The sequence below is a fragment of the Protomyces lactucae-debilis genome (assembly GCF_002105105.1).
Source record: "Protomyces lactucae-debilis strain 12-1054 chromosome Unknown BCR37scaffold_23, whole genome shotgun sequence".
Lineage (NCBI taxonomy): Eukaryota > Fungi > Ascomycota > Taphrinomycetes > Taphrinales > Protomycetaceae > Protomyces > Protomyces lactucae-debilis.
In genome coordinates this window covers 182,035-209,013 of record NW_024468015.1, presented here as the reverse complement: position 1 = coordinate 209,013, position 26,979 = coordinate 182,035, and the positions used below count along the sequence as shown (strand labels likewise).

At 51.0% G+C, this 26,979-nt stretch overlaps 10 protein-coding genes across 10 annotated transcripts; 6 read left to right on the top strand and 4 right to left on the bottom strand.

Annotated features, from left to right (window-relative positions):
• The first annotated feature begins 4,199 nt into the window (after positions 1 to 4,199).
• On the top strand, positions 4,200 to 4,699 carry BCR37DRAFT_383548 (uncharacterized protein). The gene has a single exon (XM_040870080.1). It carries the CDS (start codon positions 4,283 to 4,285, stop codon positions 4,508 to 4,510), a length of 228 nt encoding a protein of 75 aa, XP_040722665.1. The 5' UTR covers positions 4,200 to 4,282; the 3' UTR covers positions 4,511 to 4,699.
• A 2,217-nt stretch (positions 4,700 to 6,916) lies between these two features.
• On the top strand, positions 6,917 to 9,156 carry BCR37DRAFT_400919 (Transketolase, thiamine diphosphate binding domain-containing protein). The gene is made up of 2 exons (XM_040871820.1): positions 6,917 to 6,964; positions 7,010 to 9,156. The coding sequence occupies exon 2, from the start codon at positions 7,012 to 7,014 to the stop codon at positions 9,088 to 9,090; it is 2,079 nt and encodes a 692-aa protein (XP_040722664.1). The 5' UTR covers positions 6,917 to 6,964; positions 7,010 to 7,011; the 3' UTR covers positions 9,091 to 9,156.
• Positions 9,157 to 9,166: 10 nt separating this feature from the next.
• BCR37DRAFT_383543 (uncharacterized protein) lies at positions 9,167 to 10,157 on the top strand. The gene is made up of 2 exons (XM_040870079.1): positions 9,167 to 9,986; positions 10,026 to 10,157. Exon 1 carries the CDS (start codon positions 9,482 to 9,484, stop codon positions 9,713 to 9,715), a length of 234 nt encoding a protein of 77 aa, XP_040722663.1. The 5' UTR covers positions 9,167 to 9,481; the 3' UTR covers positions 9,716 to 9,986; positions 10,026 to 10,157.
• Positions 10,158 to 10,618: 461 nt separating this feature from the next.
• Positions 10,619 to 12,369, top strand: BCR37DRAFT_166368 (uncharacterized protein). The gene has a single exon (XM_040866229.1). The coding sequence runs from the start codon at positions 10,735 to 10,737 to the stop codon at positions 12,022 to 12,024; it is 1,290 nt and encodes a 429-aa protein (XP_040722662.1). The 5' UTR covers positions 10,619 to 10,734; the 3' UTR covers positions 12,025 to 12,369.
• Positions 12,370 to 12,548: 179 nt separating this feature from the next.
• On the top strand, positions 12,549 to 13,919 carry BCR37DRAFT_351529 (MFS general substrate transporter; the record flags this gene model as incomplete). The annotated part of the gene is made up of 1 exon (XM_040868075.1): positions 12,549 to 13,919. The coding sequence occupies one exon, from the start codon at positions 12,549 to 12,551 to the stop codon at positions 13,917 to 13,919; it is 1,371 nt and encodes a 456-aa protein (XP_040722661.1).
• Positions 13,920 to 14,880: 961 nt separating this feature from the next.
• On the top strand, positions 14,881 to 15,551 carry BCR37DRAFT_383540 (uncharacterized protein). The gene is made up of 2 exons (XM_040870078.1): positions 14,881 to 15,015; positions 15,069 to 15,551. Exon 2 carries the CDS (start codon positions 15,077 to 15,079, stop codon positions 15,491 to 15,493), a length of 417 nt encoding a protein of 138 aa, XP_040722660.1. The 5' UTR covers positions 14,881 to 15,015; positions 15,069 to 15,076; the 3' UTR covers positions 15,494 to 15,551.
• A 652-nt stretch (positions 15,552 to 16,203) lies between these two features.
• On the bottom strand, positions 16,204 to 17,767 carry BCR37DRAFT_166414 (uncharacterized protein). Its single transcript, XM_040866230.1, has one exon. It carries the CDS (start codon positions 17,651 to 17,653, stop codon positions 16,463 to 16,465), a length of 1,191 nt encoding a protein of 396 aa, XP_040722659.1. The 5' UTR covers positions 17,654 to 17,767; the 3' UTR covers positions 16,204 to 16,462.
• A 2,722-nt stretch (positions 17,768 to 20,489) lies between these two features.
• BCR37DRAFT_383537 (putative serine esterase-domain-containing protein) lies at positions 20,490 to 21,969 on the bottom strand. The gene has a single exon (XM_040870077.1). It carries the CDS (start codon positions 21,918 to 21,920, stop codon positions 20,637 to 20,639), a length of 1,284 nt encoding a protein of 427 aa, XP_040722658.1. The 5' UTR covers positions 21,921 to 21,969; the 3' UTR covers positions 20,490 to 20,636.
• A 90-nt stretch (positions 21,970 to 22,059) lies between these two features.
• BCR37DRAFT_383536 (stearoyl-CoA desaturase) lies at positions 22,060 to 24,089 on the bottom strand. Its single transcript, XM_040870076.1, has one exon. The coding sequence runs from the start codon at positions 23,622 to 23,624 to the stop codon at positions 22,149 to 22,151; it is 1,476 nt and encodes a 491-aa protein (XP_040722657.1). The 5' UTR covers positions 23,625 to 24,089; the 3' UTR covers positions 22,060 to 22,148.
• A 175-nt stretch (positions 24,090 to 24,264) lies between these two features.
• Positions 24,265 to 26,833, bottom strand: BCR37DRAFT_166159 (uncharacterized protein). Its single transcript, XM_040866227.1, has 2 exons — positions 26,346 to 26,833; positions 24,265 to 26,300 (listed from the first exon to the last, which is right to left on the bottom strand). Exons 1-2 carry the CDS (start codon positions 26,506 to 26,508, stop codon positions 24,409 to 24,411), a joined length of 2,055 nt encoding a protein of 684 aa, XP_040722656.1. The 5' UTR covers positions 26,509 to 26,833; the 3' UTR covers positions 24,265 to 24,408.
• Between the last annotated feature and the right edge of the window lie 146 nt (positions 26,834 to 26,979).

The window sequence follows — 26,979 nt, the reverse complement described above, 5'->3', positions numbered from 1 at the left end:
GCTTAGTGCATCAGGTTTGCCTTGTTGAGCACCAGGTCGATAGACGATGTTGTAGTTGAACCTGGACATGAAGAGGGACCAGCGTACTTGACGTGAACTGAGAAGTCGGTTCGTGTTGAAGTACTCCAAATTCTTGTGGTCGGTGAAGACAGTGATGGCATGTGCAGAGCCCTCCAGATAGTGGCGCCATGCTTTGAAGCAATCAAGAATTGCCAACAACTCCTTGTCGTAGATTGGGTAGTTGCTTTCTGGAGGCGAGAAGGTGCGGCTGTGGAAAGCCACGGGTCGAAGGATCCCGTTTGTATCGGCTTGGGACATGACACAGCCAAGTGCAAAGTCGCTGGCGTCAGTCTCAATGACCACTGGCTTGTCTGCGTCGAAATGAACGAGGATAGGGGCAGAAGAAAACAATGATTTGAGCTGAGTGAATGCCGCGGTAGCTTGATCGTTCCAGAGGAACACTTTGGTCGCCTTGCTTGTGAGAGCGTAGAGCGGCTTGACAATCTTGCTGTAGTTGGAGATGAAGCGACGGTAGTAGTTGGCGAAACCACAAAACACTTGGACGTCGTGGACTGACTTTGGTTGAGGCCAATTGATGATGGCGTTGACCTTGACGGGGTCCATTGCAATGCCGGTGGGAGACACGACATAACCAAGAAATTCGACCGTGTCGACGTCGAAGACGCATTTTTCCGCTTTGACGAAGAGATTGTGCTCGTCGAGAACCTTGAGAACTGATAGAACATGTTCAGTGTGCTCGTCCTGCGTTTGGGAGTAGATGAGGATGTCATCAAGATAGCAGACGGCGAATTTGTCGAGGAAAGGTTGAAGCACAGTGTTCATCAACGTCTGGAAAGAAGCGGGAGCGTTGGTAAGTCCAAAAGGCATAACGTTGTACTCGTAGTGCCCGTAACGAGTCTTGAATGCGGTCTTCCATTCATCTCCCGGCGCAATACGCAGTAAGTTGTATGCGCCGCGGAGGTCAAGCTTGGTGAAAATCTTTGCATGATGCAATTGATCCAAGGTTTCAGAGATGAGAGGAAGAGGAGCCCGATTCTTGACGGTGATGGCATTGAGGCCGCGATAGTCGATACAGAGACGCAGAGACCCGTCCTTCTTTTTGACAAAAAGGGCAGATGCGCCAGCTGGACTTTCGGAAACAGAGATATTGCCGAGCTTGAGCTGTTCGTCCAAGTATTCCTTGAGGATTTTCAGTTCCTCTGCACTCATGGGATAAAGCGCCGTCGAAGGAGGCGAGGTGCTCGGGAACAAAGGAATCTTGTGATCGTAAGCAGCATTATCGGGAAGGCGGGCAGCCTGAATCTTCGAGAAGATGCGGAGAAGGACGTGATATTTGTCCGGTATCGCGCGTAGCAGGTCTGGCTCGACGTCGGAGTAGATGTCGGCGAGATCGATGTGGAGAACATCGTGAGTTTTTGCTAGCCGGGCGAAAGACTTGAGCGACACCATGTGGATCTGCATGACGTTGGCATTGACTGGAGGAGCGGCATCGTGTTGGACAGGCGATTGATTGATGTGCGCCTTGCACGAGGCCGGGAACTGGACTGTGGACGCAGACCAGTCGATAACAGGATTGTGCTTCGCAAGCCAAGTGGTGCCAAGAATGAGATCGTAGCCGGAGAGCTCGGCAACGACGAAGTGGTGGCATTCTTGGTGGTTACCAATGGTCATGCGAAGGGGAGACGTGAATTGGGAGGCAGACTCGAGTTCCTTGCCCGTAAAGCCTTTCAGCGGGATTGCGCTGTCAAGGGTCACGGTCGGGAATCGGCCTCGGGCCACACAAGCTGCGCTGATGAAGCAACTTGTTGCACCGGAATCTAGGAGGGCAAACGTGTCGAGGGACCTATCACCATGGGAGACGGTAACAGGCAAGACACTTTGCGGATGAGACGAGAGAGGAGGCAGAGAGATGGAGAAAAGACAGAGATTTGCGCTATCGTCTACAACAGACAAAAGCGAAGGCGCGTGAGGGTCCTGAATGGCCCGGTCCCAGGAGTGCCCTACTGGTTCCTGCCGGGTCCATTTGGGGACTGCCGAGGCTTTTTTGGACACTTGTCTTGCCAGTGACCTGCTCCACCACAGTAAACGCAAAGGTCGTCCCGGATGCGTTGTTCTTTTCGCGCTCGCCTCTGAGCGGGAGTCAAGGGCCGGAATGTGGCGGAGTCGATTTCCATCGGCTGAGGCGCCTGCGACGTCGAGGCAACAGGGCGAAGGCGCTGCTGCAGAGGTTGATAGGGGTGGTCGCGTTTTGCGACTCTGGCGAGGTCCGCAGTGGAATTGTTCAAGCGCCTTGCGAGATTCTCGCGCTTCTGGATACGCGACTCCACCTTGACAACCTGCTGCGCTAAGGCCGCGTAGTTGTTGTCGACCACCTCGTCGAGCTTGAAGAGGGCCTCGGTGAACTTCTCGTTGAGTGTGCCGAGAAGCATGTCGCACTTGGTCTCCTCAGTGATATTCAAGACCAGAGTGAGACGCTCGAACTCGGCCAGGTGGACGCTGACGGAGGTCTCCTTTCCTTGCTTGAGGGTGGCGAGCTGCTTCTTTGAATCTGATACGGGATCGCGGACTGCAAAGGACTGGATGAGGGCGTCGAGAACTGCATTGGCATCTGGCAGTCCAGGAAACGAGATGAGGCCAGTTGTGGGGTCCGCCACTGCACGCGCGTCGCGCCACTTCGCCGCATCGCCTTGGAGGAGTTGGAGAATCCAGGCGATGGCTATGCCCTCATTTGGGAAGAGGTAAGGGCAGGCCTGCATCTTGAGGCGACAGGATGCGGCGAAGTTGCGCACGTCTTGACCAAGAAGATCGGCGTCGAAGGGTTTAGGGTCCGCGATCTTGACGGCAGTCTTGGCCCAGTTGGCTGCTGGTGTGGGTGCAGGGACGGGTGGTGAGGCGGCTGCTGAGGCGGTAGCAGCTGCGGCGAAGGCCTCGAGCTGTGCAATGCGCTGCATCATGGTCTCTTGCATAGCAAGAAGAGCTTGGCGAGAGGGAAGCCCGTCGGCCTGAGGCGAAGGCACATCAGACTGGGCGGAAGGTACGTCGGGGACTGACGACATACTGGAGTGCCTGTACAAGCTTTGTTGAGTTTACAAAGTGTGACGAAGGGCGAACAGGACAGGACGAATGCTTGTGCTGAAGACAGGACTTGGGCGAGATGTAGGGGACAAGAATAGAAATTGTAAACTAAGGAACAAGACAGCGGAAGGCTGCCTACTTATGTCTACCAGGTACCAGCATGAGAGCGGATGGCGATGATGTGGATGGAGCCCACGGGAGCCGACTCTCAGCAGGAGAACAATGAAAGAAGAGGGGAAGCGAGATTGCATGAGCCCTGTGGAGATGTCCGAGCTGCAAGATAAGGAAGAGACAGAACAAGGGACGACGTGGTAGACGTCGTCGACGAGTAAGAGAGCGAGTAAGGACACGTGACAGAGCGTTGCCGGAAGCGAGGAAGCTAGGCGCGGGACGATAGGCAACGTGCTGAGGTGATAAGCGTCGTTGAAGGGCGGAAGGTAGAAGAGCCGCGATGAGTTGCTAGAGCATGTGGTGCGGGAAAGTCGGATGCGAGGTTTAAGGCTGCGGGTTCGTTACAGATTAGCCCCTGAAATTCCATGATTTTCTTCTATAAAATGATTCAAATTCCCCACTTAGCGTACCCTCTTAAGCTCATCTTGACCTCCAGGCATTCAAACAGCAGTGGTCTATTCGTATCTCCAAGCGTCGCATCCTTGCAATCGTGCAACTGCGAGAACGTTCACCTGCAAGTAGCCCTACTACCATCTCTTGTCTAACCTCTCTACAGTCACCGTCTTCAACATGATCCCCAAGATGTTCAAAGTGCGTCCAATCAGCACTATGGTGGCAACTGCTCAGCTCTTCAATTTGCTTCTACAGTCTGTCTTTTTGGCTGGCCTCTTCGACAATCATGGCATTCTGTCTGTTTCGGCAAAAGGTTGCACGGCATATTGGCTCACTCTCAAAGACACAATCAATGGCTATGACTCCAATGACAAAAGCCAATGCCAGTATGTGCTCAAATCAGGAAAAGGAACAGAGGTTCCGCAAAACAAAGACAATGTAGAGGATCTCTGCTACTATGTTGCTTCGGACCAGAGTTGTCCCAGTGGAAAAGAACATGACAAAGAAAATTGGTTCAGAGAGCATCGTTCAGGTGGACTAGGAACCGTCGGAATTTTTTGCTCACCTCCACGCCTCAGAAATCAACCTGGAAAACTCCCTCCCAATCACGTCCAACGCGTTTATGTTTATTGGCTTTTTACCGGCGATCGCATGTGTCCTGCTATGGCACGGACTGCACTCTGATACCGTTTTCAGATGTCCAACCAGCCCCTTGTTACATCTTGCGCTATTCCCTTGTGCACAACCACAACAACCGAGCCAGTCTTCTCTGCTCGCTATCATGGAATTACCTGTTCAGCATCTTCAACAAGTTGCTTGCTCTCTTATGGCTACAGCCCCTTGTTCCTAATACTCACCTCACGACAGCTCTTTGCGTTTGAGTCGTCTGGCTAGACGCTACTCGCAGTCTTTGGGGCTTGGATCTTGCCTCTTGTCTTTCTTGCTTCTAGCTTCGCCTGGATGAAGATAAAAGGACAGCCTTCTGCTGCCTTGTGCGTCATTCACCAACTTTGTACTTTGGTAGTTTCATCTCCATCTACCTCTTCTGTTGTCTAGTGTCTTCGACGTGGACTCGCCCTACCCTGCCTAGTCACCTCTCCGCCCAGTCATTACACCTGCTCAGAAGTTCAATTATTAGATAGTAGTGTTATACTTCCTCAAAGACTCAAGTAGACCGTCCCTTTGCTCTCTCATATACTTCTCAACACCCGGCTCTCCTGTTTACTGATCTCTAATGTGCTGGTAGTAGTCACCGCCGAGTCGCAGTCGCAGACCAGATCACGAGATGTATGCCAACACAAGCACAACACTTAAGCTCATAAGCTCATTAAGCAAGAAGATGAAAATTCCCACGATAGAGACCGAGAATCGTCAATGTAAAGAGAGGAAATGCATCGAGACCGACTTTTCCAAATCACAATGGTTTCCTGCCTGGGTTATAGAACGAACGATGTCTCGGCCCAATTGGCGTTCAGACTGTCGACAGGCTCCTGAACATTCAAGATGGATTGATTAATACTGATCGGCTCCATGTGCAGACTACATCTGCGGCTGTAGGACTGTGCTCTACTGGCCCACTTCAATGTTCTGCTTGACTCATAAGTTTCTTTGCTTCTGACAACTCTTATAGCATATTAGCCCCAAGACCACTAAGCCCACCGATCACATTGGACGCTATCCCGGAATTGATAACCCATAGATCAGCTGCATACAAGCTCCTTAAGATGACTTTGGTGGTTTGGCAAGGATGTTGCTTGAAGCGAAGTGTGGTTTTGATATAAGATTGGCTACTTAGTTATGGTCATAGCAGTCCCGAATTGAGGCAAGCAATGAAATATCTTCAGTAAAATTTAACTTCGGTTGCTGCAATTTTGTACATGTGAGACTCGACATGTTTCGTGCTTGTGGTATTAATGTGGGCGGGCAAAGAATTTATGACCTTTCTATATTTGCTTCGTGACTGCGGACCATCAGGATATCCATTTTATCATGAGATATAACCAATATGTAATTCAACAAGTTGTGAAGGCAGGGTCTTGATGATAGCGTACGTGACTATAGCTAGCTAGTCGAAGAAATCATACTGTTTGCTGCGCATGACCCCCTTGCAACTGCAGTCGCTTCGTTTGACAATGCTAGTCTGCAAATTGAGGGCTCATGGTGCTTCCTGACGATTCGCAAGCCGCTATGCAGCCTGCTGCCATCGATACATCAAGAGGTGGATTGACGTCTTTTTTGCACACCCGTTCGCAGCAAGTATTCCAAGAATTCTTGCCGGGAGCCGTATAAAATTGCAAACACTCTTTTTTTACCTTCATGCCCAAACAATGGCCACGACCATTGACCACAGATCCAGCTTTGAAGCAGTCTGAGACATTCAACTTACCAGTAGGTTGACCAGCTACTGTCGTTCCCAAGAACAACATGAGACCCACCCATGAAGTAGGCGTACAAATCATACTATCAGGAAGTGTCAGCTTTTGTGTGATCGCAGCTGATGAGTCAATGGTGTGCCGAAACTTACGTGTGGAGATCAAGCCGGGCTGGCTCAAAAGAGGTGATGAAAGTGTTGAGGTGAAAGACGAAAGGACAGCAGGACGACTTTATAGTCGCAGCCTAGGAGGACAGCAATGAACTCGCTTCAACAAGCGAATGATGCATCTTTATTTGTGGCTTAGACCATGAGTTCGTCGCAGGCAAGGAGGACAGCAATGAATTCGCCTCATCGAGCAAATGGTGCATCTTTATTTGTAGCCTAGACTGTGAGTTTGTCGCCTCCGAATTGCCCACATCTGCAACCACATATGCATATCACGCAAAAAGGCGCGAAAGGGTTGATTGACTGCAGCAGTGGTGCTTGACGAGCTTTGTGTCTAACCAGGAAGCGACACGTTCACTGGAGGTCTCTATTGGTATAAGTGTCTTCGATCTTATATCAACTTGCTTGAGCCACTACTTGGGGGACATCCTACCGGCGTGCAGTTTGCTAGAATATGGAGGCGGATGGACCCCTCAGGAGCATTGGGGAAAGTAGCAATGGGTGTCGTCGGACTGGCCACTGAGTCCAATTGCCAAGTAGCTAGTGTGATTGATAAGCCCTTGAGATAATGTCTATAGCTGCAGCATGAGTAGTATACTAGTAGTAGTCTACAATACTCCTGCAATAGAGCTGCCAGTGGGTCGTGGGATGAAGCTAGGGTTGGGGTGCTCCGCGTCATGTCCAGCGGCGGGCGTCAGTCAGTAATTCACTCGCTATCTCTCGCCTCAACCTCAACACACCGTCAAGCACAGACAAGGACATACAGTACGGCCCTCTCTGTATACCTCGCAACAGCCCACTAACAAACAGCTATGGCCTTCTCAGAGATTGACACCAAGGCCATCGCCACCATGCGTACACTTGCAGCAGACATTGTGAGTAAGTCAAACTCCGGCCACCCCGGAGCGCCTATGGGCATGTCCCCCGTTGCTTGGACACTCTTCTCGAAGCACATGACCTTCAACCCCAAAAACAGCAGCTGGATCAACCGAGATCGATTCGTCTTGTCCAACGGTCACGGCTGTGTGCTCCAGTACATGCTCTTGCACCTCTTTGGCTACGACTTGTCGATGGATGACCTCAAGAACTTCCGTCAGCTCGATTCGCACACACCTGGACACCCTGAATGTGCCGACACGGACGGTATCGAAGTGACGACTGGTCCGCTTGGTCAAGGTATTGCCAATGCTGTGGGTATTGCCATGGCTGAGGCACATACCGCCGCCACCTTCAACAAGGACGACATCAAGCTTATCGACAACTATACTTTCTGCTTCCTTGGTGATGGATGTCTCATGGAAGGTGTCTCCAGCGAAGCCTGCTCCCTTGCTGGTCACTTGCAACTCGGCAAGCTGATTGCAGTCTGGGATGATAACCACATCTCCATTGACGGCGATACCAACTGTGCATTTACCGAAGATGTTCGCGCACGATACAAATCGTATGGCTGGCATGTTGTGGATGTGGTCGATGGCGACTCTGACCTCGAGGGCATGAACAAGGCTATCGAGTCTTGCAAGGCCGTCACAGACAAGCCTTCTCTCATTTGCCTCACCACTACCATCGGATTTGGCTCTAAGCTGCAGGGTACGCACGGCGTCCACGGAAATCCACTCAAGGCAGATGACGTTGCACAGCTCAAGGAGAAGTTTGGTTTCAATGCAAAGGAGACCTTTGTCGTGCCACAAGAAGTGTACGACGAATGCAACAAGATCGCCGCCAAGAATCAAGAAAAAGAGCAAGCTTGGAACAAGCTCATGCAGCAGTATACTGAAAAGTACCCAGATGAGGCAGCAGACTTCAAGCGTCGTTTAGACGGCAAGCTGCCAAGTGGTTGGGAGAAGAATCTGCCAGTCTACAAGGTTGGCGACGATGCCGTTGCTACGCGCAAGCTCTCCGAGACTTGCTTGTCTGCCATTCAAGGCGCTCTGCCAGAACTCTTTGGTGGTTCGGCCGATTTGACTGGCTCCAACTTGACGAGATGGAAGGAAGCCGTAGACTTCCAGCCACCCTCGACCAAACTTGGTACCTACGCCGGTCGTTATGTTCGTTACGGTGTCCGTGAACACGCCATGGGCGCCATCATGAACGGTCTTGCCGCATACGGCACCATTATCCCTTACGGCGGTACTTTTCTCAACTTTGTCTCTTACGCCGCCGGTGCTTTGCGTTTGTCTGCGCTCTCGCACTTCCGAGTCATTTGGGTCGCTACGCACTGTGCAATTGATTTGGGTGAGGATGGACCCACTCATCAGCCGATTGAGACGATGGCTCACTTCCGTGCAACACCCAATTTGCTCAACTTTAGGCCTGCTGACGGTAACGAGGTGTCTGCTGCGTACTACCTCGCTTTGACCAACAGTAAGCGTCCCTCGGTGCTGGCTCTGACGCGTATGAACTTGCCACAGTTGGATGGTTCATCCATTGAAAAGGCAAGCAAAGGTGGATATGTCTTGATTGAAAATGAGCAAGCAGATGTCACACTCCTCGGTACTGGCTCAGAAGTCTCAATCTGTGTTGAGGCCGCCAAGGTGCTTGAGAAGGAAGGTATCAAGGCACGTGTTGTTTCATTCATGTGTAATGAAATCTTTGACGAGCAGCCGCTCGAGTACCGTTTGTCCGTCTTGCCAGACGGGATTCCAAGCATGTCTGTGGAGGTCTACTCAACCATGGGCTGGGAGAAGTACACGCACGAGCAATTCGGTCTCAACCGATTCGGTGCGTCTGCGCCCGCAAAGGATCTCTACAAGAAGTTTGAGTTTACCGCTGAGGGTGTTGCTAAGCGTGCCAAGTTGACGGTTGACTTTTGGAAGGACGTCAAGCCTTTGAGGTCTCCTCTGCGTCGTGCATTCCAGAACTTGCAGTCTGGCGACCACAGGGATCCCTCATAGACGAGTGTCTAGTATATAGTCTCGCTAGTAGTGATTAGTTGATAGAATCTATTTGTTTCGCTTTTCCAACGACAACGACGACGACGACGACGACCTGCTTACGTATACATGCTTTCACGGTGTCAAAGATGCCTGCCATTGGGCAGACGGTCCATTGTCACTGCTGCTACAGCTCATGCTCCATCTCTCAAGCAAGCACTACAAGCAGCTATAAGCGAAACAACGGCACTGCATCATGGCTTTACAAGCAATGACATGCCAGCACAAGCAGTCTTTCTCATTTCCCGTGCATACTTTCCACAATCGCTCGATGGAACACTTGCCCAACTACTACGAAAGACAGTCACTGCAGCTGTAGGTGAGCATTGTCAAGTCGCTTCTGCTGTCGTTGATGCAGTTGGCTCAACGGCGGGTGTCTCCATGCTGGTTGCTTCCGAAGACGAAGCTGCGCAACTCTTGCCATTCAATGATCGAGTTGACCGACAAATCAGTCTCGGACGGGCTTGGAAAGCACAAGGCACCAAGGACGCCTCGGAAGACTGGGAGTTGCCAGCGGACGCAAGTTGGAAGTCTATCCTCAGTGACGGTAGTGCCTTTCAGCGTGCGAGCTCAGAGACAAAGCTGACTGCTTCGCCCACTATGCAGTCTGCAATTGTCGTTTCTGGCAATGGCTTTGCTGAGCTTGATTGGCCTGCTCAGCTCTTACCCAATGCACGGAAAGTTGGGCTTCTTGCTAGTACGACACCGTTTCTGACGGGACTGCCGGTGACAATGACCTTTCAAGACCGCATGATTTCTCGTGGAGGATGGGCTCTAGCATTCCCACAAGCAAGAGAAGCACTACAAGTGGCTTACCCGACGCTACACAAATTAGGAGAGCCGTTGCTCGTGACCAAGTATGTTGGTGCCGAATAAGAAGACTGCTAACGCATCAGATGCCAGGGCAATATTCTCATCACTTTGAACGAACAGCCTGCCACGTACTGCTTGCTTGAGCGAATGAAGTCTCTCACAAGCACGAATGCAGCATCCAAAGATCTCCTCTTGTTTGGGCAAGTTCAGCACGGCCAAATCGTGAGCAGCACAACGCCCATGATCAAAATCATCTCGGGCGATCCAGGCAAAGGCAGCATGGCCCTCAACGGCGGCTATCACGTTTCGGAAGGCGACTCACTGCAGCTTTTCTACGCTGGCAAGGAAGAAGCATTACCTGGTCAACCCGAGGGAGCCAGACTTTTGTTTGAAAAGCTACCTGTGGATGGTCGTGAAACATATGCTGACGCACAGGCGGACCCTGTGAATGCGAAACAGGAAGTTATGCCTGGTTTGTTTAGTGCTGCCTCCGAGAGTGGTCTGATCGTCGGTGGTCGAGGCTCTAGACATCAGACGTGGGTTTCTGAGGTCTCTGGCTGCCGTATCGCCGCGGGCGTATAGTACTAGAACTTATAGCCTGTTTTATAAATTGGTCAAAGCATGAAGTCCGTGTATATATTTGGTCTGTGAGTTTCAAGCAGTCGATCTGGATCTGGCTCGGCTGCAGTTGCCCCCGCGCAAGATGACATAAACGCAGCAGACGCACCGAATCAGACCACACACACCTCAACGCTTCAGCAGCCTTGTACCTCTTCTTTCATCGGCGCTCCTATGCGGCTACCTGCGTCGGTGCTGGCGCTTTCGTTGGCAATTGACGCTGTCCATCTGGGCTTCCATACGCAGGACAACATTAGCAACTGGACACGACCCATTTCTCACTCGCTCAACCCCTCTGTGCGCCTCCAGCTCCTTCAGCAATTTGCGCCCGTCATCTATCTTCACCCAGAAGAAGCTTATCTACCAGCAGATCCTGTAGAGGCATACAAGCGTTTTCTCAACGCCAGCGCAAACGAGCTACATGTGCCAAAACGGGAACTAGGCGGCAACCCGCTCAAGGACGGGCGCTTGGTCGATGCGCCCGTCACGACTCAGGCGCGGCTACTCGAAGACGGCAGGGTCGCCTTACAGTATTGGTACTATCATCACTTCAACGGGCCGCAAGGCTTCAAGACTGTCACTTCAGATGGCACAGTGTCGCGCTTCCCTTGGTATCCACTCGCGGTGCACTATGCCGATTGGGAACATACAACGATCATTTTGACGAGTGATGGCTCTCAGGAGCCAGCAGAAATCGAGAGCGTTTACTATACCGTCCACGCCGACATCAACGAACCAGAGCACAAATACTCTGTTGAAAATGTTACGCACCCCCTCGTCTTTTCGCACAACAATTCACATGCTTGCTACAAGTCGCCCAAGGACGCACACAATATTGACCCGGCCATGGATGGTTTCGTGAACTCTGCCATTCGTTTCATCACTTTTGGCGCTATTCAGCACATTGAGGTCGGCGATATTGGATTTGCCAACTACCCAAAGTCAGAATGGATCCGCTGGTCGGACTACGAGATCTACGACATATCAGATACGCATGAAAAAGTAGGGCCAGAGTGGGCCCTTTGGCAGGGACATTGGGGCCCGGCCTTTGATCAAAGTCAGGTAGATGAGCCTCCCGTGGGTGTACCGTGGCGTCGGTTCTTTTTCGACTTTCTGCAAATCATCTATCACGCTGGCCGGCTGACGCAGTTTGTCTCGAGTGCCAAGCTTGCACCAAGAGGACCGATAGTGCATTACACCTGGTATACATTCGATGTCTACGATCCACCAGGCCGTTATGTGCCTGAAGACCCGAATGGGCATAAGCCTGGCATTCTGCCGATTGTCGCTTTTGTCTACTTCCTTCTTGGCTTTGTTGGTATCCTCAACGTTGTACTTTCGCTTGTACTCATTGGCATTATGCTCCTCTCGCAGTTACTGTGGCGAAGGAGTAAAGCAGCATATCAGACAAGACGGCAACGCAGGAAGCTGCAAATGAGCGAGGTTACGCCACTTCTTTCTTAGCTATAGCAAATTGTTCATCGTTCGTTCTCCCCGCCGGCTGATCGGAAGTTGTCAAATAGTGTCTTTTGCACCTTCCACGAAGTCAACCTCAGCAAAATGGCTGGGAGAAGAAGCTAGCGACTAGTGAACAACTTCGCATGACTTGTCACATTTTGACCACTTTGGACACACAACAGTTTGCGGACCATTCTAGGACTACCTGCACCACGTCAATCATCCCGTGCCGGTAACTATACAAAGTAACTGACCAGCGTCGTAACAGCGATGTGTTGAGGTCGTCCTGCGTGCGAACTTTCAATTTCCGTGGTCGGCAACAGCCGCGCTCCCTCCACAATTCAATTGAAAATCCACTCAGGAACTGGAGCATACTACCACCACGCTGTTCTTGCTTTATGAGCTCAACAGTGTCAGAAGATAGTAAGAGTCATCGACATTCATCAATACCCGATGCGGCAACCGTACCATATTCCCCCGAAACCGATGGTATCACTGCGAATCGCGACATGGAACCTGTCTTTCATGGTATGTCGTGTAACAAAGAACATGTCCTTGCGCATCACAGATCCGCGTCGAGCGAAGTCCATCAAGATGAAAAAGGCAGCCATCCGTCCAGAACTTCAAAGCTCGACCCGCCCGACGGCGGATATGGATGGTGGATTTGTGGCGCCTGTACCCTCATCTGTATGATGACTTGGGGCGTCAACGCATCATATGCAGTCTATCTGGCCCATTATACTGCTCCAGGCGCGACATACTTCAAGAATATTACCACGCTTCAGTACACATTCGTGGGAGGCGTTTCAGTGGGCATGGCACTGATTGTCAGTCCGCTTGCTACCGTCATTTGTGAACTCACCGGTAACATCAAGATACCCATGGCTATCGGTCTTGTGATGGAGTCTCTAGGGTACCTCTGTGCTAGCTTTGCTTCCGAGTTCTGGCACTTGTTTCTCGCACAAGGCATTCTTTTCGGCGCAGGTATGGGCTTGCTCTTCTCTCCTTCTGTCCAGCTACCTGCATTGTGGTTCTCCAAGAAGCGTGCACTTGCAAGCGGGATTTGTGCCGGTGGCTCTGGTCTCGGTGGCGTGATCTTCTTGCTCTCAACAAACGCTTCCATTTCAAGTCTTGGCTTGGCGTGGACATTTCGCTTAACTGCACTCATCACGTTCGTTTGTAACACGGTCGCCGTCTGCTTGCTGCGTGAACTCAATCCACGCGCTTCAGCAAACATGACTTTTGCTCAACGAAAAGAGCATGTCATGAGTCAGGTATGGGACACCAAAGTTTTCAAAATTCGCGGCTACGCTTGGATGCTCGCGTGGGGTGTCTTTTCGCTCCTAGGTTATGTGACGATTCAATTCACCATTGCAAAGTTTGTTGTCTCTGGTCTAGGTCAATCCCAAGCACGCGGGTCTCAGATTGCCGCCTTACTATCTGCTGGCATGGCTATTGGTCGACCCATCGTTGGATGGATTGCCGACCTAGGTGGGCGCCTCAATATGGCTGCCGTCTTCACTTTGTGCTGTTCGTTCTCGATATTTTTTATTTGGATGTTTGCAGAGAGCTATGGCGTTATGGTCTTTTTCGCGCTGCTAAATGGCTGTATCGCAGGGACATTTTGGTCATCTGTGATTCCAGTCTCGGTTGAGATTGTCGGCATCAAGAATCTGGGTGTTGCGTCCACGGGCGTCTGGCTCCTCATGTCTGTGCCGACCATTTTTGCTACAACGATCGCTTTGGAGATCGTCGGGTCCTCAGGTGACTACAAACGACTTATTCTTTATGCTGGAGCATGCTACGCGATTGCTGCCTTCCTGCTGCTCCCCGCAAAATTCGCTAAACAGGAGAGAGTCCTGGGTCGTGAGTACAAGTATAAGCTCTGGGTCAAAACGTAAATGGCTACAAGGTGCATGTTAGATAGGGGTATAGCGGCTGCATGAATCTATTGATGATCTTGATGAGGCGTCCTGATACTAATGATTCTGTTGGAGGTTGCATTCCCCTGGCTTGACGCTGTCCGTCACCTGGATGAACCATCTGAACGGTCCGCAAGACTCAAAGGCTCCAGGATTACCCCTGAGGCTACCAAGTCGAATGCCGAGACGACACGAACCCCTAGACACACATGGTTGGTTTCCTTATCACGATGGCAATCTTCTCCAAGAGCAAGACAGTCATCTGACTCATCTCATTATCGGTGGACAGTGGTCCGAGTCACGGACCCTGCTGTGATTCGTCACCCAGACCTGAAATTTCCGAGATGTTTGTTGGCCCATACATCTGATCTCTGCGAGCAATACGCTTCATTCTTGGCCTTCGCGCTCTATTTGGCTGTCCGGGCTTCTTGAGATCTGACTCATCGCCAAACAGCGATGATCCCGATATGAGACGACGCCAGGCCTGTGCTGCAGCTTGTCAGGTAATTTGCGAGTCAATTACAAAACATTATGGTTACCCCTGAAAAAGTCGTCACATTGCAAGCTGCAGTGCGCACTGAGAGGACCCAATCTCTTGGCCTTTCATGGTCGCCTTGCCATCTTGTCAAATCGCCAGCTTGCTAAGCTCTGCCAAGAGCTCGACATGCTCTTCTGCATGGTCTTCATCGCCGACCGTGAACTCGCGATCGGCTATGAACCACGCGGTGCGTTGTCACGCACCCTTCGAGTGAAATTTCCGAGATGTTTGTGGACTAACATGTGGCCGATTCGCAGACCGCAGCTGTTTTTGTCAGGGCCTCATCAGAAATATCACGCTTTTCGACTGCTCCAGACTGTTCAGCTGAGTTCATTGGGCCATCACAAATGTGCTTGCAGGGGTGACCATGATTGTCGCTATACGAAGCTTTTCCTGATCCTGCTCACATTCGTATTGCAAACGTCGCCTTGTTTCTGAAGGTCTAGAACAAGCCCGTCTGGTGCATAAAAGGGCGTCTTCTCCTCATCTTCATTCCCATCCACCCAACTAAGACTCAACATCAGAAATACCAAAGAAGTAAGCTCAACATTCGCGCATATGTGAGAACAGATGACGCTAACATTGGCAAGCTGCCAACATGAATCCACAAGCTTGGTTAGTTCTCTTCATTCTCAGCAAGGTCTCATCCAATCCTGTGGCTGGGTCATCGGCTACGGTCTCGTCACTACCACACGGAATCATGATTGCCGGAGGCGACTGCGCTCCAAACTGCGGTCGTGATACAGGCTCGTGCGTACAGTGTTGCAAGGGGAAATGCGGCAAGGAAGAAGCAGACACTTGCACAACAGCATGCATTACATTCAAGGAAGAAGTTGATGTTCTTGAAATGCAGGCCGGAAAGCCGGACAATCCACGCGGGGGAATGGCGGCTTCGGTGTGGATGAAAACCATGAAGACGAAATGCTCGGAAAAGTACGGAATCATACATGCGGAGAACCAATGCATGCATGTGGCTCAGGCGTATTGGCAGGCGTTCACAGCCATACAGCAGTAGAGATTCCTTCTACCGAAATTTGGTCAACCTGATACGCTTCTGTGAAGCAGGGACGACCATTCTTGAAAGTTTTCCATTTTCATTATCGCTCCTCTGGCAGTTCTGTAGCAAGTCTAGAAAATCATTCATTTTACATTCTTCATGTACATGTACAGCTACGGTGTGGCGTATCGAGATGCAACATAGAGAGTGTGGTGTAGCGACAAGGACTCTGCAGCTTACAACTTGCGTTCCTCCTCAACATATGCCGAAGCCTTGCAATGCATACGGACATGTTTCCTCAGAGTCGGCAGTCAAGTGTACGTCTTCCTTGTTCAGAGCTTCATCTGAGCGAGAAGCTCTCTCATTGGGATTGTCTCGCAACATGTTTGAAGGTCTGAAAGAGCTCTTCATGGATCAAAGGTGCAATTTACGAGATCAAGCTGACCTTGCCCAATCGCGATCTGGCTAGCCTGAGCGAATGCTGGCAGCATTGCCAATCATCAGCGTAGGGGCGCATGTGAGTGAAAACGGGTCAAGTGGGTCAAGAGTTGCAAGCACGATCGACACCAAGACGGCAAGCAAGAATTGAAAGATGATTTAGAATGTGGGTATGAGGCTTTTTTTTTGAGTCGCTACCAGATGGCCAAAAGAGGCAGGGGTCTTTCTCAATATAGATGCAGAAGTGGCTTCATTGGAACCTTTCTGTTTTTAGCAGCAGCAGTCACCACGAAGGAGCTTGCATGCATGTCGATGTGATTCGACAAGCAGACAATGAAAGAGAGTGTTGGTGTAAAGAATGTAAGACATCTCGACTAGCGCCAGCTAGGCAAGTTGTCGGGGATTGAAGAGCAAGAACACAATGTATTCAAGCCATAATGTGTGTGAAGTGTTGACAATAAAGATGCTTGCAGCGCCATGCAGTAGAATAATTCAAAACAGAGAAAGCAAGTCGGCGCAGCAGTCCAGTGTTGGCAGAGGTCGTCATGGTCAATGCAAAAGACGATGCAAGTAACCCTTCCAACCCTTCCTCTTTGCAGGTGGTGAAATGGGTGGTGAGGCAGGAAGGGCCATGACTTGTGAGAGTGCCGAGACTGGGCGTGTTTTTTGAACAGAGGTACGAGAGTCAACCATATCACCTGGCTCACCCATCATGACAAGACTCGCCTCAACAGGTTTACTGGGGAACTGATAGTCCATGCGCACCTCCACTACACCTGCAGCAGCAATGGGCGTCGAGACGGCCGACCCGCTTGAACCTGGATGTTCAACAATGGCAGACATTTTGCGTTTTCTTGAGTCCGGCGTCGATGGCCTGGGTGTGAAAGAGAAGAACAAGTCTGCTGGTGCGGAATCTGCTCGTTTATGCGACATGCCACCGCTTGTGAATTGAATGCCGAGTCCTTTGCCAGGAAGCTTCACGGGCGAGGGTGGTAGATGACCCAGCGAGCCTGATCGTTTGTGACGCAGTGATGGGGCCGGCCCGAGTGCGGCGTCGAGATCAATGAGGGGAGCTTGAGGTGCCACTTCATTATCGCGCTCCAAATGAACGCGCTGTTTCTTGGAAACACTCTTCGAAGGGCGACGTGAGAGGACGTTCTTTGTGGTTTGTAAGAAGGAGCTGCGTTTCTTGCGATGCAGCAAGACGGGTGATCCCGGAATTTGGGTTGGTGCAGCGGGCGCCAAGTCAATGGAAGGCGCGAGCGGGTCATTGTTGAGGGTGGACGGACCAGCGGGCATTAGAGGCCAGGTATAATCTTCTGGTCTCAGCCACGTATCGCCTTCCTCTACCGCGCCAGGGATTTCCTGTACATCATCGAGAAAACTGACACGTTTGCGTGGACTGGCTGCACTGCTGACTTGCGTCGACAGGGCCGGCCGTGCTTCTGACGCATGGTCGCCGAGACTGCACTCGGAAACAGATGAAGAAGAGCATGGTGTCCGCGCAGAGGAAGGCGATGCATCTGCGGGTGTACTAGCGAATGTCATGGCCGGTTGAGAGGCCTGCGCAGGGGAGGGAATGTTGACCGGTGCGCTGCTGCTGAGCATAGCTGTGTCCAGGATAGGCGGCAGCTGCACGTTGCGCCAGTCAAGAGAGATGGCTGCAGAGCGCCTGTGACGGTGGCCTTTGACTGGGGAAGGGACAGAGAGTGATTCGCTCTTGGCGTGCATGACCATCATTGTCGATGAGGTCGTTTGCGGTCGCTAGATGGTGAAAGAGAGCGGATGACGGGTCGGTGAGCGTCAATTGGAGGAGGAGCGACGTGTCCTTTAAAGCGCCAAGCTGTAGGGAGGTCAAGCTGTTGCGCAAGTGAGAGGCCTGCAAGGAGGCGGTCGCACTGGCCTGAAGGGCGGAAAAGAGTGTGAGTGCTGGCGGCCCTTGAGTCGGACCTGGGCCCTTGAGGATGGATGCCTCTGGAGGGGGGGAGGGAGAGTGAGGAAAGAGGACGAGAGAGGGAGGGTAGGGGAGTGGATGGGTGTCGCCTTCCTTTTGTCTGCGAGTGCCAGCGAATACAACTCGACAGCAGGCACTTCAGGGAGCGCAGAACGGCCTCCTCCTCCGCTTCCTCTTTGGGAAACGAGAAATTGGCGATTTTCGAAATTCAGCAGCCGCAACGGGCACAGGGACGAGCTGGATTGGAGCGCTTGATTGGCCAGACTCTGATCAGCATCTGACACAGGGACCATAAGATGAGATCTCTATAGTATATGTGTAGTACTCATCTATAGCTAGTCTGATGCCTGTCTGCTCAAGGCCCACAGTCACAGGGCAATCATCAGTTCGGAGACAAAATGCAAGCAAACATCCGAGCTGTCGGAAAAGAGCAGGCAAGACTAGGGAGAACGTAGCCAAGAAGCATATGAGAGAACATCGTTCGCATCGTCGCATCGATCACCGCACACGATGTCACATCCAGTCGTATCATCGCGAACTGCTGCAAGCCTGCAACTGCTGTGAATCTTGTCTATCATCAGCCTGCCATGGCCTATGAGTCATGAGTCATAAGTCATGACGGCCCGCCTCGTATCCTGTCAAAAAATTTATGGCCAAGGAGTTGAAAGCGGACATTGCATGGCGGTCAATTTGAGACGCTATGATGATTATTGTCCCAAGATATTCACAAGCTCAATGATCACGGCCTACGTGTCTCCTACACTCATGCTCTCTCTACGACGGACTTGCCATGAGTCATGACCAAGAAGTGAATCTATTTCAAGGTTAACGGAGCGCAACGGCATTTCCGATGACAGTATGGGACGACTTCATCGACTTGGCTGCGTGCTTACAACCAAAACGCGAAAATTGAGATCGCGCGCTCGCCTCTGCACCTGCATGCATAGATGAATGCAATGCAGGACTCCGTGCATGCTCAAATCCACAACCTTAACGCCAATGTTCACCCTCAAACGTTTCTCTACATTAATTAAGAACAAGAGAGAAGAGATCAGACCATATCAGACGTCAATGACTGATGCTGAGCCTTCAGACTTCAGTATCGCAAGTTCCCCAAGTACGAGCATCGTTACCATCATGTCAATCCAACAGGCGTGCTTGGTAAATCACGCCTTGATGAGTCGCTGAAAGCAATGCACATTGACTCTACCATCCTTGAGCTTCCCACTGCCAAGTGTATCATGTCTCCAAGCGCGGCCCATACAAATTGAGACTGGTGACACGCTGTATAGATAAGCTACCGTGAAGCGAGACACAGGGCCCATGCTGATACTTCCGCAGATATGTTTCATTACTTGTACCGTTGCTCCCCATACTTCAAGCATCCAGTGCCATGGTCCCGTGTCGTGGACGAGCTAATCATGATCCGCTCAAGCGTGTCTATGACTCTATATCGTTTTGACTTGAACGTTCGTGCCACGTCGCTGGTCTTTGCTGCACATGCATGTGGAGGCCAAAATAGATGAGACCTCAGCTTGAGAAGACCTCTCTCCGCACTGCTAGTAGTCTGCTAGTCAATCTGCGAGCTCGTTTGCTCCTTATGCGACGACGGATGTTTCATGTATGGACAGGGTCAGTGCACTTGTCTCATCTGCATTAGACGCAGGTAAGCTGCACTCGATGGTCCGTCGTTGCAAAGCCAGTCCCAGCAAGACAAAGCTGTTGTACTATAGCCTATAGCTACTTCCACAAGTTCCCCAGTCTGCAGATACGTCGGAGAGTACTGAGTAGCGACATGAATGTGGTACGGATTGGCCGTTCATACAAGTCGCGTCCATGTTTCAGATCGCGTCCAACGTTCATGCATTGACCCAAACACGCGCGTCTGGCCCAAAGCTACGGGAATTTTCAACAGAAGAAAAAAGTTCGAGCCTTAAACATTGCAAGCAGACCATTCGCCAAGTCTTAAGACTCCGCTTCAATGACCACCGCGGTGGCCAATGGCCTGATCTTTTTTGGCATGGAACGGATGACGGCGATGCCAAGCTTCCGGCGTCATCCTGGCGGCACTAATTCTGAAACTTCTGATACCCTGGCTGTGCCCAGTATTTTGAACGTGTAAGTCGAGTTGATAGCTTCGTCAAGAAGCCTTGAGGTGAGTTCTTCTACCGTGGACCGTGGTCCGTGGCAGTGTTCGTCCTTGTTGTGTCGCATTCCTCTCTAAATTTAGATCTTCGCCGCAGATCTCAATCTGGTAATCCGGTTGCCACAAAGGGACAGACGGGCGAGAAGTGGAAGTCCAAATTGGCAGTCGCCTCATTTCTCACGGTCGACATAGTCAGCCTTTGGAATCCAAGACGGCAGCAGATCTGCAGGCTCAGTGCAGAGTACATTCGGATGAAGGTTCGGTACGAGATTGTATCATACAGAGTCTTCGACTATCGCTGAATCGACGCTGATACCAGTCATATCACTGCAAGAGAATCATAGAGGTCTTGCAAATACCATTGAATGGCGACGTGCATAAGCAACCTCTGAGACGCGCGAAGGAAGCTTTGTGGTTATATATGGGCCATTCGTGGTCCAGTCATACATCAAACCCCTTCCTTGATGTTCTGTTCTCTGGCCAAGTATCCAGTTGACGCTATCTTGCTCTTGATTTCTATAGATTTGACGTTGTACAAAGAAACATCAGCTAGCAAGCTAAACATCTAAAACCACGCTACGGGCTACGGGCTGAAATAATGAACAAAGAAGCCAAAGATCTCCTTACTTTGACGGCATCTGCAAATGATCTAGCCAATGCCGCATAACAACCTTGCCTTCCTCGACTCTCGGTGTATCCTTCATCCGACAAATAATCGCAGCATGTGTATGCTGAGTCTTGTGAATATGCACTTGATACTTTTCCCACTCCATCTTTGACAAATTCCCAATGATGTCTCGTTGTGTCTGTGTCAGTGCAAGGGGCGCGACCCAATCCATGCCGCTCTCGTCAGTTCTCGCAGGAACGGTAGATTGTTCCTCTTCAGGAGCATTGTCAAAGACTTCCTCCACGATATTCTGTGCAACACCAGCAAGGAGACGTGTACGACCTTCGGTATGACTGCCTTCGCTTCCTTGACGATGCAACGTGATGCGGTTCTGTGACTTGAATGTCAACACCACGGCATTCACCATGAATACCGTAATCATGAGTGGGAACAGCGTGAAGAGCGTCACGCGCAATACATAATCTCGTGGACCGAGTCCCGCAGACTGATCTTTTTCATTGAATGGACGTTGTACTTTACCGAGTGGTTGTACAGGATCCCGTGGATCGAGCATGACATTGTCGTAGGCTTCATCATGCTGTAATTGTACTTTCCCCAAATCTCTGTATGGATCGCGCTCTGAAAATGCAGCAGTCCAGTAGGGTACGGATCGATCGAATTGGATATTGGCATAGGCTTGGCGTTGCCGGAATCGTTTGAGACCCTTGTGGAAGACGGACCGTTCATCTGCCATGACTTGTAGTAACGGTAATTTGGTGTCTTCATCTGTATAGTAGTCGTCTGAGAGGAAGAGATGGGCGCCTGTCATACTCAGCGCGCGAGGACCAAACGTCATCGCCATCCAGCTGAAAAAGCCCTTCTCAGTCGGCGAACAACCAACATGCGGTGTAGCAAACGTCGTGAAAGACACAGGCGTCACTTCTTCAAAGACTCCACGATCTTGCAAAACGCCAATCGCATAACGCGCCGCAAGACCACCGAGTGAGTAGCCAACGATGGAGATGTAGCGGATTTTGGAATTCCGCAGGGTACTGCTACTACTTGCGCTCACAAGCGTTTCTTCTTCCTCTGCATCGGCTGCTTTGATGAAGTCCATGATTTCAGTAGCGATACGTTCGCCGCATGTATCGACGCCGTCGTAGGTGCGATTCCCTTCATTGACGTCAGAGACGAGGATGCGACATGCTGGATGTCGCTCTTGGAGCGATTCTTTGATGCACCAGAGATGGCCTGGTTTACCCCATAGCCCGTGAACAAGAACGAAGAGGTGGTCGCTCATGCCTGACTAAGAAGGGTGGTGTTGTAGAGAGGAAGATTACGCAAGTGGCAAGCGAACGTTGGTCGGCTTCTTTTATTCAACTTTGCCGATGGGACACTGAACAGATGAACATTACACAGATGAACAGATGGAAGAGAGGCAAAAGTCATCATAGCTACCGATCTATAGCAAACGGAATTCAATAAGCAGCAGGTACCAAAGCCAATTTGAAGAGCAAAAGAGGCAAGCCTACAGCTCAACGCACGACGACTCGCACAGATCCACATCACTCGAGGCCACACTCATTGCAGTTGAACGCGCAGCATCCGACTTCCAGGCCTCGACTTGCATACCACCCCGCACGATACCCACGCGGTAGTTATCGAGCAAGTTGCGCGCAATGCGAGAATGTGCATAGACACCACCATAGAACATGGCCGTTGCATCTTTCCCAATAGCAGATTGAAGGATCTTTCGACCACCAGGGTGTTTATCGATCCAATGTGTCACATCATGCACAATGCCACTGATGAGGACCAAGTTGCGTTCTTTTGCACTTGCAATGAAATCATCCATTTCAATCACCGGCAAATCATCCACTTGCGGACCCCAAGCAATCTTTTCATTCCACTCATCCAAACGTTTCTGTGCAGTTTGAATCATTCCCTTTTGAATCTCATTATCGCTGAATGTCACAAGTCCCGTTGCAAGACCCAATGCTTTGTATGCGCGAATCGCCCATTTCGTTGGATCATATTGGTACCATTTAACGGCATTGCGGTAGTCTGTTGGATAGGCATGATGGAAATTGTGGTATCCTTCACCCAATGACACAAGTGCCGTGACGACACTATCGCGTGCTGAATGATCATCATACGGGCGATCTCCAAGGTAGTGAGCGAGTGAATTGACGCTGAAGGTAGCATGATGCACAAAAACAAGTCGAACAAGGGATGCATAGACCAATCCACCACGCCAATCACCCCAGCCGAGTCCAGCAACGAGTGTTGGGAAGAGAAGTGCACAGATGGGAGAGAACCAGTCGTAGTTTTGATCTTGCCAGGCTAGCAATGGGTCGTTTGTGAGGTCAGAGATATCGACGTGTCCAGTTGGCTTGTCGGGTTCAATGACGAGAAGCCAGCCGATATGACTCCAAAGGAGACCACGGTGGACAGAGTACGGGTCTTTGTTGGTATCGGTGTAACGATGGTGGAGACGGTGATCCGTGACCCAAAAGATGACGCTACCCTGGATAGCAGCTGTTGAGCAGCACATGAGGAAGACTTGAAGTGCGCGTGACGCGACATAGGTGCGATGACACCAGAGCCGATGGTGACCGGCAGTGATACCCAATCCAGTCAGGAAGTAGGCGCAAATTGCCCAAATGGCTGTCTTGACGGTCAATGGGGTTGTCCAGGCACCTAGCAAGGCAAGTACGGGGACCAGCAAGATGACAGGGACGTGTCGCCAGTTGATTTTGTAATGGGTCTTGAATGGATCAAAGTGCGTGAGTTGTTCCTGTTGCTGTGACGTATGTCCCAGGACTGTATCGGTGAAGGACTTGTCATTGAACTTTGAAGGCATCTCTGAAGGGACTTGCATGCAGATAGAGGCTGCGTCGCTGTTGTTGCTGCTAGTGCTGCTGCTTCTTGATGCGTAGAGTGTCTTGATGGGGTCTTCGTCTTGTCGCCAGGGAGAAGGCGGCGGTGTCTGTGCTTTGTTCATCTCTTTTTTCCTGGCAAATAGTCAGAGAAGGGCGATGATTGTGAGTGTCTCCTGGTGCGTCGCGAGAGGAGGAGCTCTGTTTGTCGCTTAAGTGTGGGAGCGCGTGTTGCAGCGTGTCGTGTCTGGTCCCCTGAATCTCTGGATGCACAAATGAGGTGAGACAGATGAGGTTGCAGTATGCAGAGTAGAGAGAGAGAAAGAGAGAGAAAGAAAGAGCGACCAGGTCAGCTGTAACTGTGTATGAGAGAAAGAGAAGCAGGAGGACATGGCCGCGTCTTTCTATACAAGATATCAAAGGGAGCAGCGCACGGTTGCCCCATTGCAGGCCGAACCCTCGCGTGAGTTGGCGGCCGGGTGAGAGCGAGAGGAGCCTGGAGCACTGAGCAGTGGCCCAGTGAAGGAGGCGGCGGCGTGTTTAGCAACTTTCGCTGGGCCAGGCTGCTTTTTTCTATCTGAGCTTGTCTGGTGTCTGCCTGCCTGAGCCCCATTCTGGCCATTCACCGCATAAAATCGAGCTCCTACCGCGGACTCGGTGTCTGTGCCCTGACAACTGCACACCAAATTCCCTGCTGATCCCACTCCAGCTGTACGAGCAGTCGAGCACGCTGCACTGCCCCCAGCAACTCGCTCCATCCTATTCCCAGCGACACCTTGACCTCAATGACCTCGCATCACTGCACAATTGAGCATGCACTGCACTACTAGTGCATCCTGACTCCTTACATACACAGGCCACTGCATAGATCTATTTGATATACATACATCATAGAATACATCCAAGCAATCACGCACTCTCTGCATACGCAGCAGGGAACAACCCGCTCTGGCCGTCCGCAGACACACCCGTCGCCCACCCATCACCACCATCCTCAGCAGTCACAATCACAATCTCACCAGGCACTAATGAAATCTCCTCACCAGACGCAGCTGTATACGCATACAACGCTCGCACACGACGACCAGCAGGCATAGATTTCTTGGCAGCCGTTCGTTTCGGTGCAACAGCAGGACCTTGTCGTTTTGTAAGGGATGAGGCAACAGACCCTGAACTAGGCACACGCGCCAAGTTCGGTCCCGTCTGCGCTGCTGAAACAGCTGCTAGCTTGGGTGTCGCATCCTCGACATACGCTGCAGGTACCAAACCAATTGAACCTCCTCCACTCTTGATCTGTATCCATCCAGCGCCATCGTCGCCTTGCAATACAGTAACCGTATCACCAGCCTTGATGGACACTTCACCAGATCCAGCAGCATCGTAAGCGTACAGCACACGCGTGCTATGGCTGTGTGCATTCCCATTTGCAAATCCAGCAGCCGGCACCGGTGCGCGATTCGGTCGAGCTGCAGCAACAGCAGGTCGTGTCGTACTGCGCAAACTAGCACCATCGCTAGATTCCTCATCACTCGTCTCAGCAGGCGTTCCCTTGCCAGTGCCATACACTGAATCCGCCGTATTGGTGCGTTGTAAGCCATCACCGCCCTTCTTCTCACCCTTCACACCTGTACAATTCGCAGGCACCTTCATTTGACAGGCCTTGTGGCAATTATACGCACAAGCCTTGCAGTGATAGCCTTTCCTGGACATACCCCAGATGGTCGAACCGCAATAATCGCAATGCGTAGGAATGGTGAATGAAGCACTTTTGAATCCATGCGGCTGCATACCTCGATCAATATCGCCCACCACCTGTACAATCGTCCCAACTTCAGTCTCAAGAATATTCCTGCGTGTATCGAGCGATGCGACGTCCATTTTAGATTGCAACAAGTTATGCAAGACCGTTTCGACACCTTGTTTTGCTGGATCAGTCAAGTGTTGTTGCTTCAATCGTGTCAATCCGTCAATCTCGCGCTTCTTATTCGAGACGGTTGTTTTGAGCTCCGTCAATTCACCCCGTGACCGTGCTAGGTTATTTTGCAAGAAAATCTTGGCCGGCTCATCCGTCACGAGATCCGGTGTATCATGCCAAATAGGACACGCCTCAAAGCCAAATGCTGCAGGTTCTTGAAAAGGCGCACTATTGTGCTGTACAAACATGTTGGTATCAAGCTTTGGATCATTCTGACCAATCGCATCCACAGACCGCTGTAAATGACCACCTTGTCGAGTCAAGCAAGATTGCTCCACTTGACTGGCGCGTTGCCAGAGCGCATTGAGACGTTGCACGCGTACTTCATTCATATCTTGCAGCATGTTGAGCAAATCTGGTGTATCCTCATGGTAGTACTTTGCTTTATGTGCATTTGCTGCGTTGATGGCGATGATGTAGGTGTTTTTCAGGTTACTCATATCGGCCATGGACCCAGTCAACTGCTTCGTGGCCTTTGCACTACCATGCTTGGCGCGCTCCTTTTCAACAACCGCACAGCCGTCGTAGTACTTTTTCTGAACTTGCTTGACGTTGCTGGACGTCTTGTCGCGTTCCTCCACCAACTTGCCATGGAAGCTCTCGACTCGTTTTTGGAAATCCTCCCACTTGAAATGCATCGCTTTGATGGGTTCAGCAACTTGCATCGTGAATTCTGAACTGAGTGTCACGCGTTCATCACCCAGTTGTCGCGCATCTTCGAGTATCCGTGACCAGGTCGTTAATGATGCATTTTCAAGGGACCCTGGTGTCATTGCCGGAGCATCACCCACACTCAACGAGCCAGACTTCTTGACCCTCTTCTCCTCTAACCATTAGCCAAACAATCATGAACATATGCAGAAGAACCTACGATACTTCTTGGACAACTGTTGAAGTTTCGAACCATACTCCTTCTCTAACGTTGCACGTTCACGGTAGTATTCTTGAATTTCTTCAAGCCATTTGATACCATGATGCGCCCAGTTGTCAGTCTGCTTATAGCCGTCTTTACAGGCTTCTCCAATCGTGGCCATGCCGCCCCGCAAGCCTTGTGTTTGATGCGCACACGGTCAGCAGGCTTGTCAATGATGAGTCGTCGCGGAAGGCGGGATGCGGGTTTTGTAGCAGTCACTTATGTACAAGAATAGTTATCGTCTTCTTCACAGTTGAACATCCAATCTAGACCATATGCTTGTCTCGTTGATTTAGTCTGCTAACCGCAGGTCATGGTTCCAGATGCAAATACCCTCATCATTCGCAAAAGTCAGTCAACAGTCATTGACCTCCACCTCATACTACCAGGCATTTGAGGCAAGTAAGCAGCTGCCAACAGCTGTCACTAAGACGACAAATGCAAGCCTGCCGATTTTGTGGATGGATTAGTGAGACTTGCTCAATCTGCACAAGAAAGCTTCACAATCAAGACAGTTCAACGCGATACGAGTTTTCACTTGCCCTTATGACGGCCGAGTCATACGGACGCCTGCGCAAACAATAGTGTGCAT

Coding starts and splice junctions, on each gene's coding strand:
- BCR37DRAFT_383548 (XM_040870080.1), top strand. CDS start 4,283: ATGTTTATTGGCTTTTTACCGGCGATCGCATGTGTCCTGCTATGGCAC.
- BCR37DRAFT_400919 (XM_040871820.1), top strand. CDS start 7,012: ATGGCCTTCTCAGAGATTGACACCAAGGCCATCGCCACCATGCGTACA.
- BCR37DRAFT_383543 (XM_040870079.1), top strand. CDS start 9,482: ATGCAGTTGGCTCAACGGCGGGTGTCTCCATGCTGGTTGCTTCCGAAG.
- BCR37DRAFT_166368 (XM_040866229.1), top strand. CDS start 10,735: ATGCGGCTACCTGCGTCGGTGCTGGCGCTTTCGTTGGCAATTGACGCT.
- BCR37DRAFT_383540 (XM_040870078.1), top strand. CDS start 15,077: ATGAATCCACAAGCTTGGTTAGTTCTCTTCATTCTCAGCAAGGTCTCA.
- BCR37DRAFT_166414 (XM_040866230.1), bottom strand. CDS start 17,653: ATGATGGTCATGCACGCCAAGAGCGAATCACTCTCTGTCCCTTCCCCA.
- BCR37DRAFT_383537 (XM_040870077.1), bottom strand. CDS start 21,920: ATGAGCGACCACCTCTTCGTTCTTGTTCACGGGCTATGGGGTAAACCA.
- BCR37DRAFT_383536 (XM_040870076.1), bottom strand. CDS start 23,624: ATGAACAAAGCACAGACACCGCCGCCTTCTCCCTGGCGACAAGACGAA.
- BCR37DRAFT_166159 (XM_040866227.1), bottom strand. CDS start 26,508: ATGGCCACGATTGGAGAAGCCTGTAAAGACGGCTATAAGCAGACTGAC. Junction 26,301..26,345: donor ACAGTTGTCCAAGAAGTATC/GTAGGTTCTTCT, acceptor GCTAATGGTTAG/AGGAGAAGAGGGTCAAGAAG.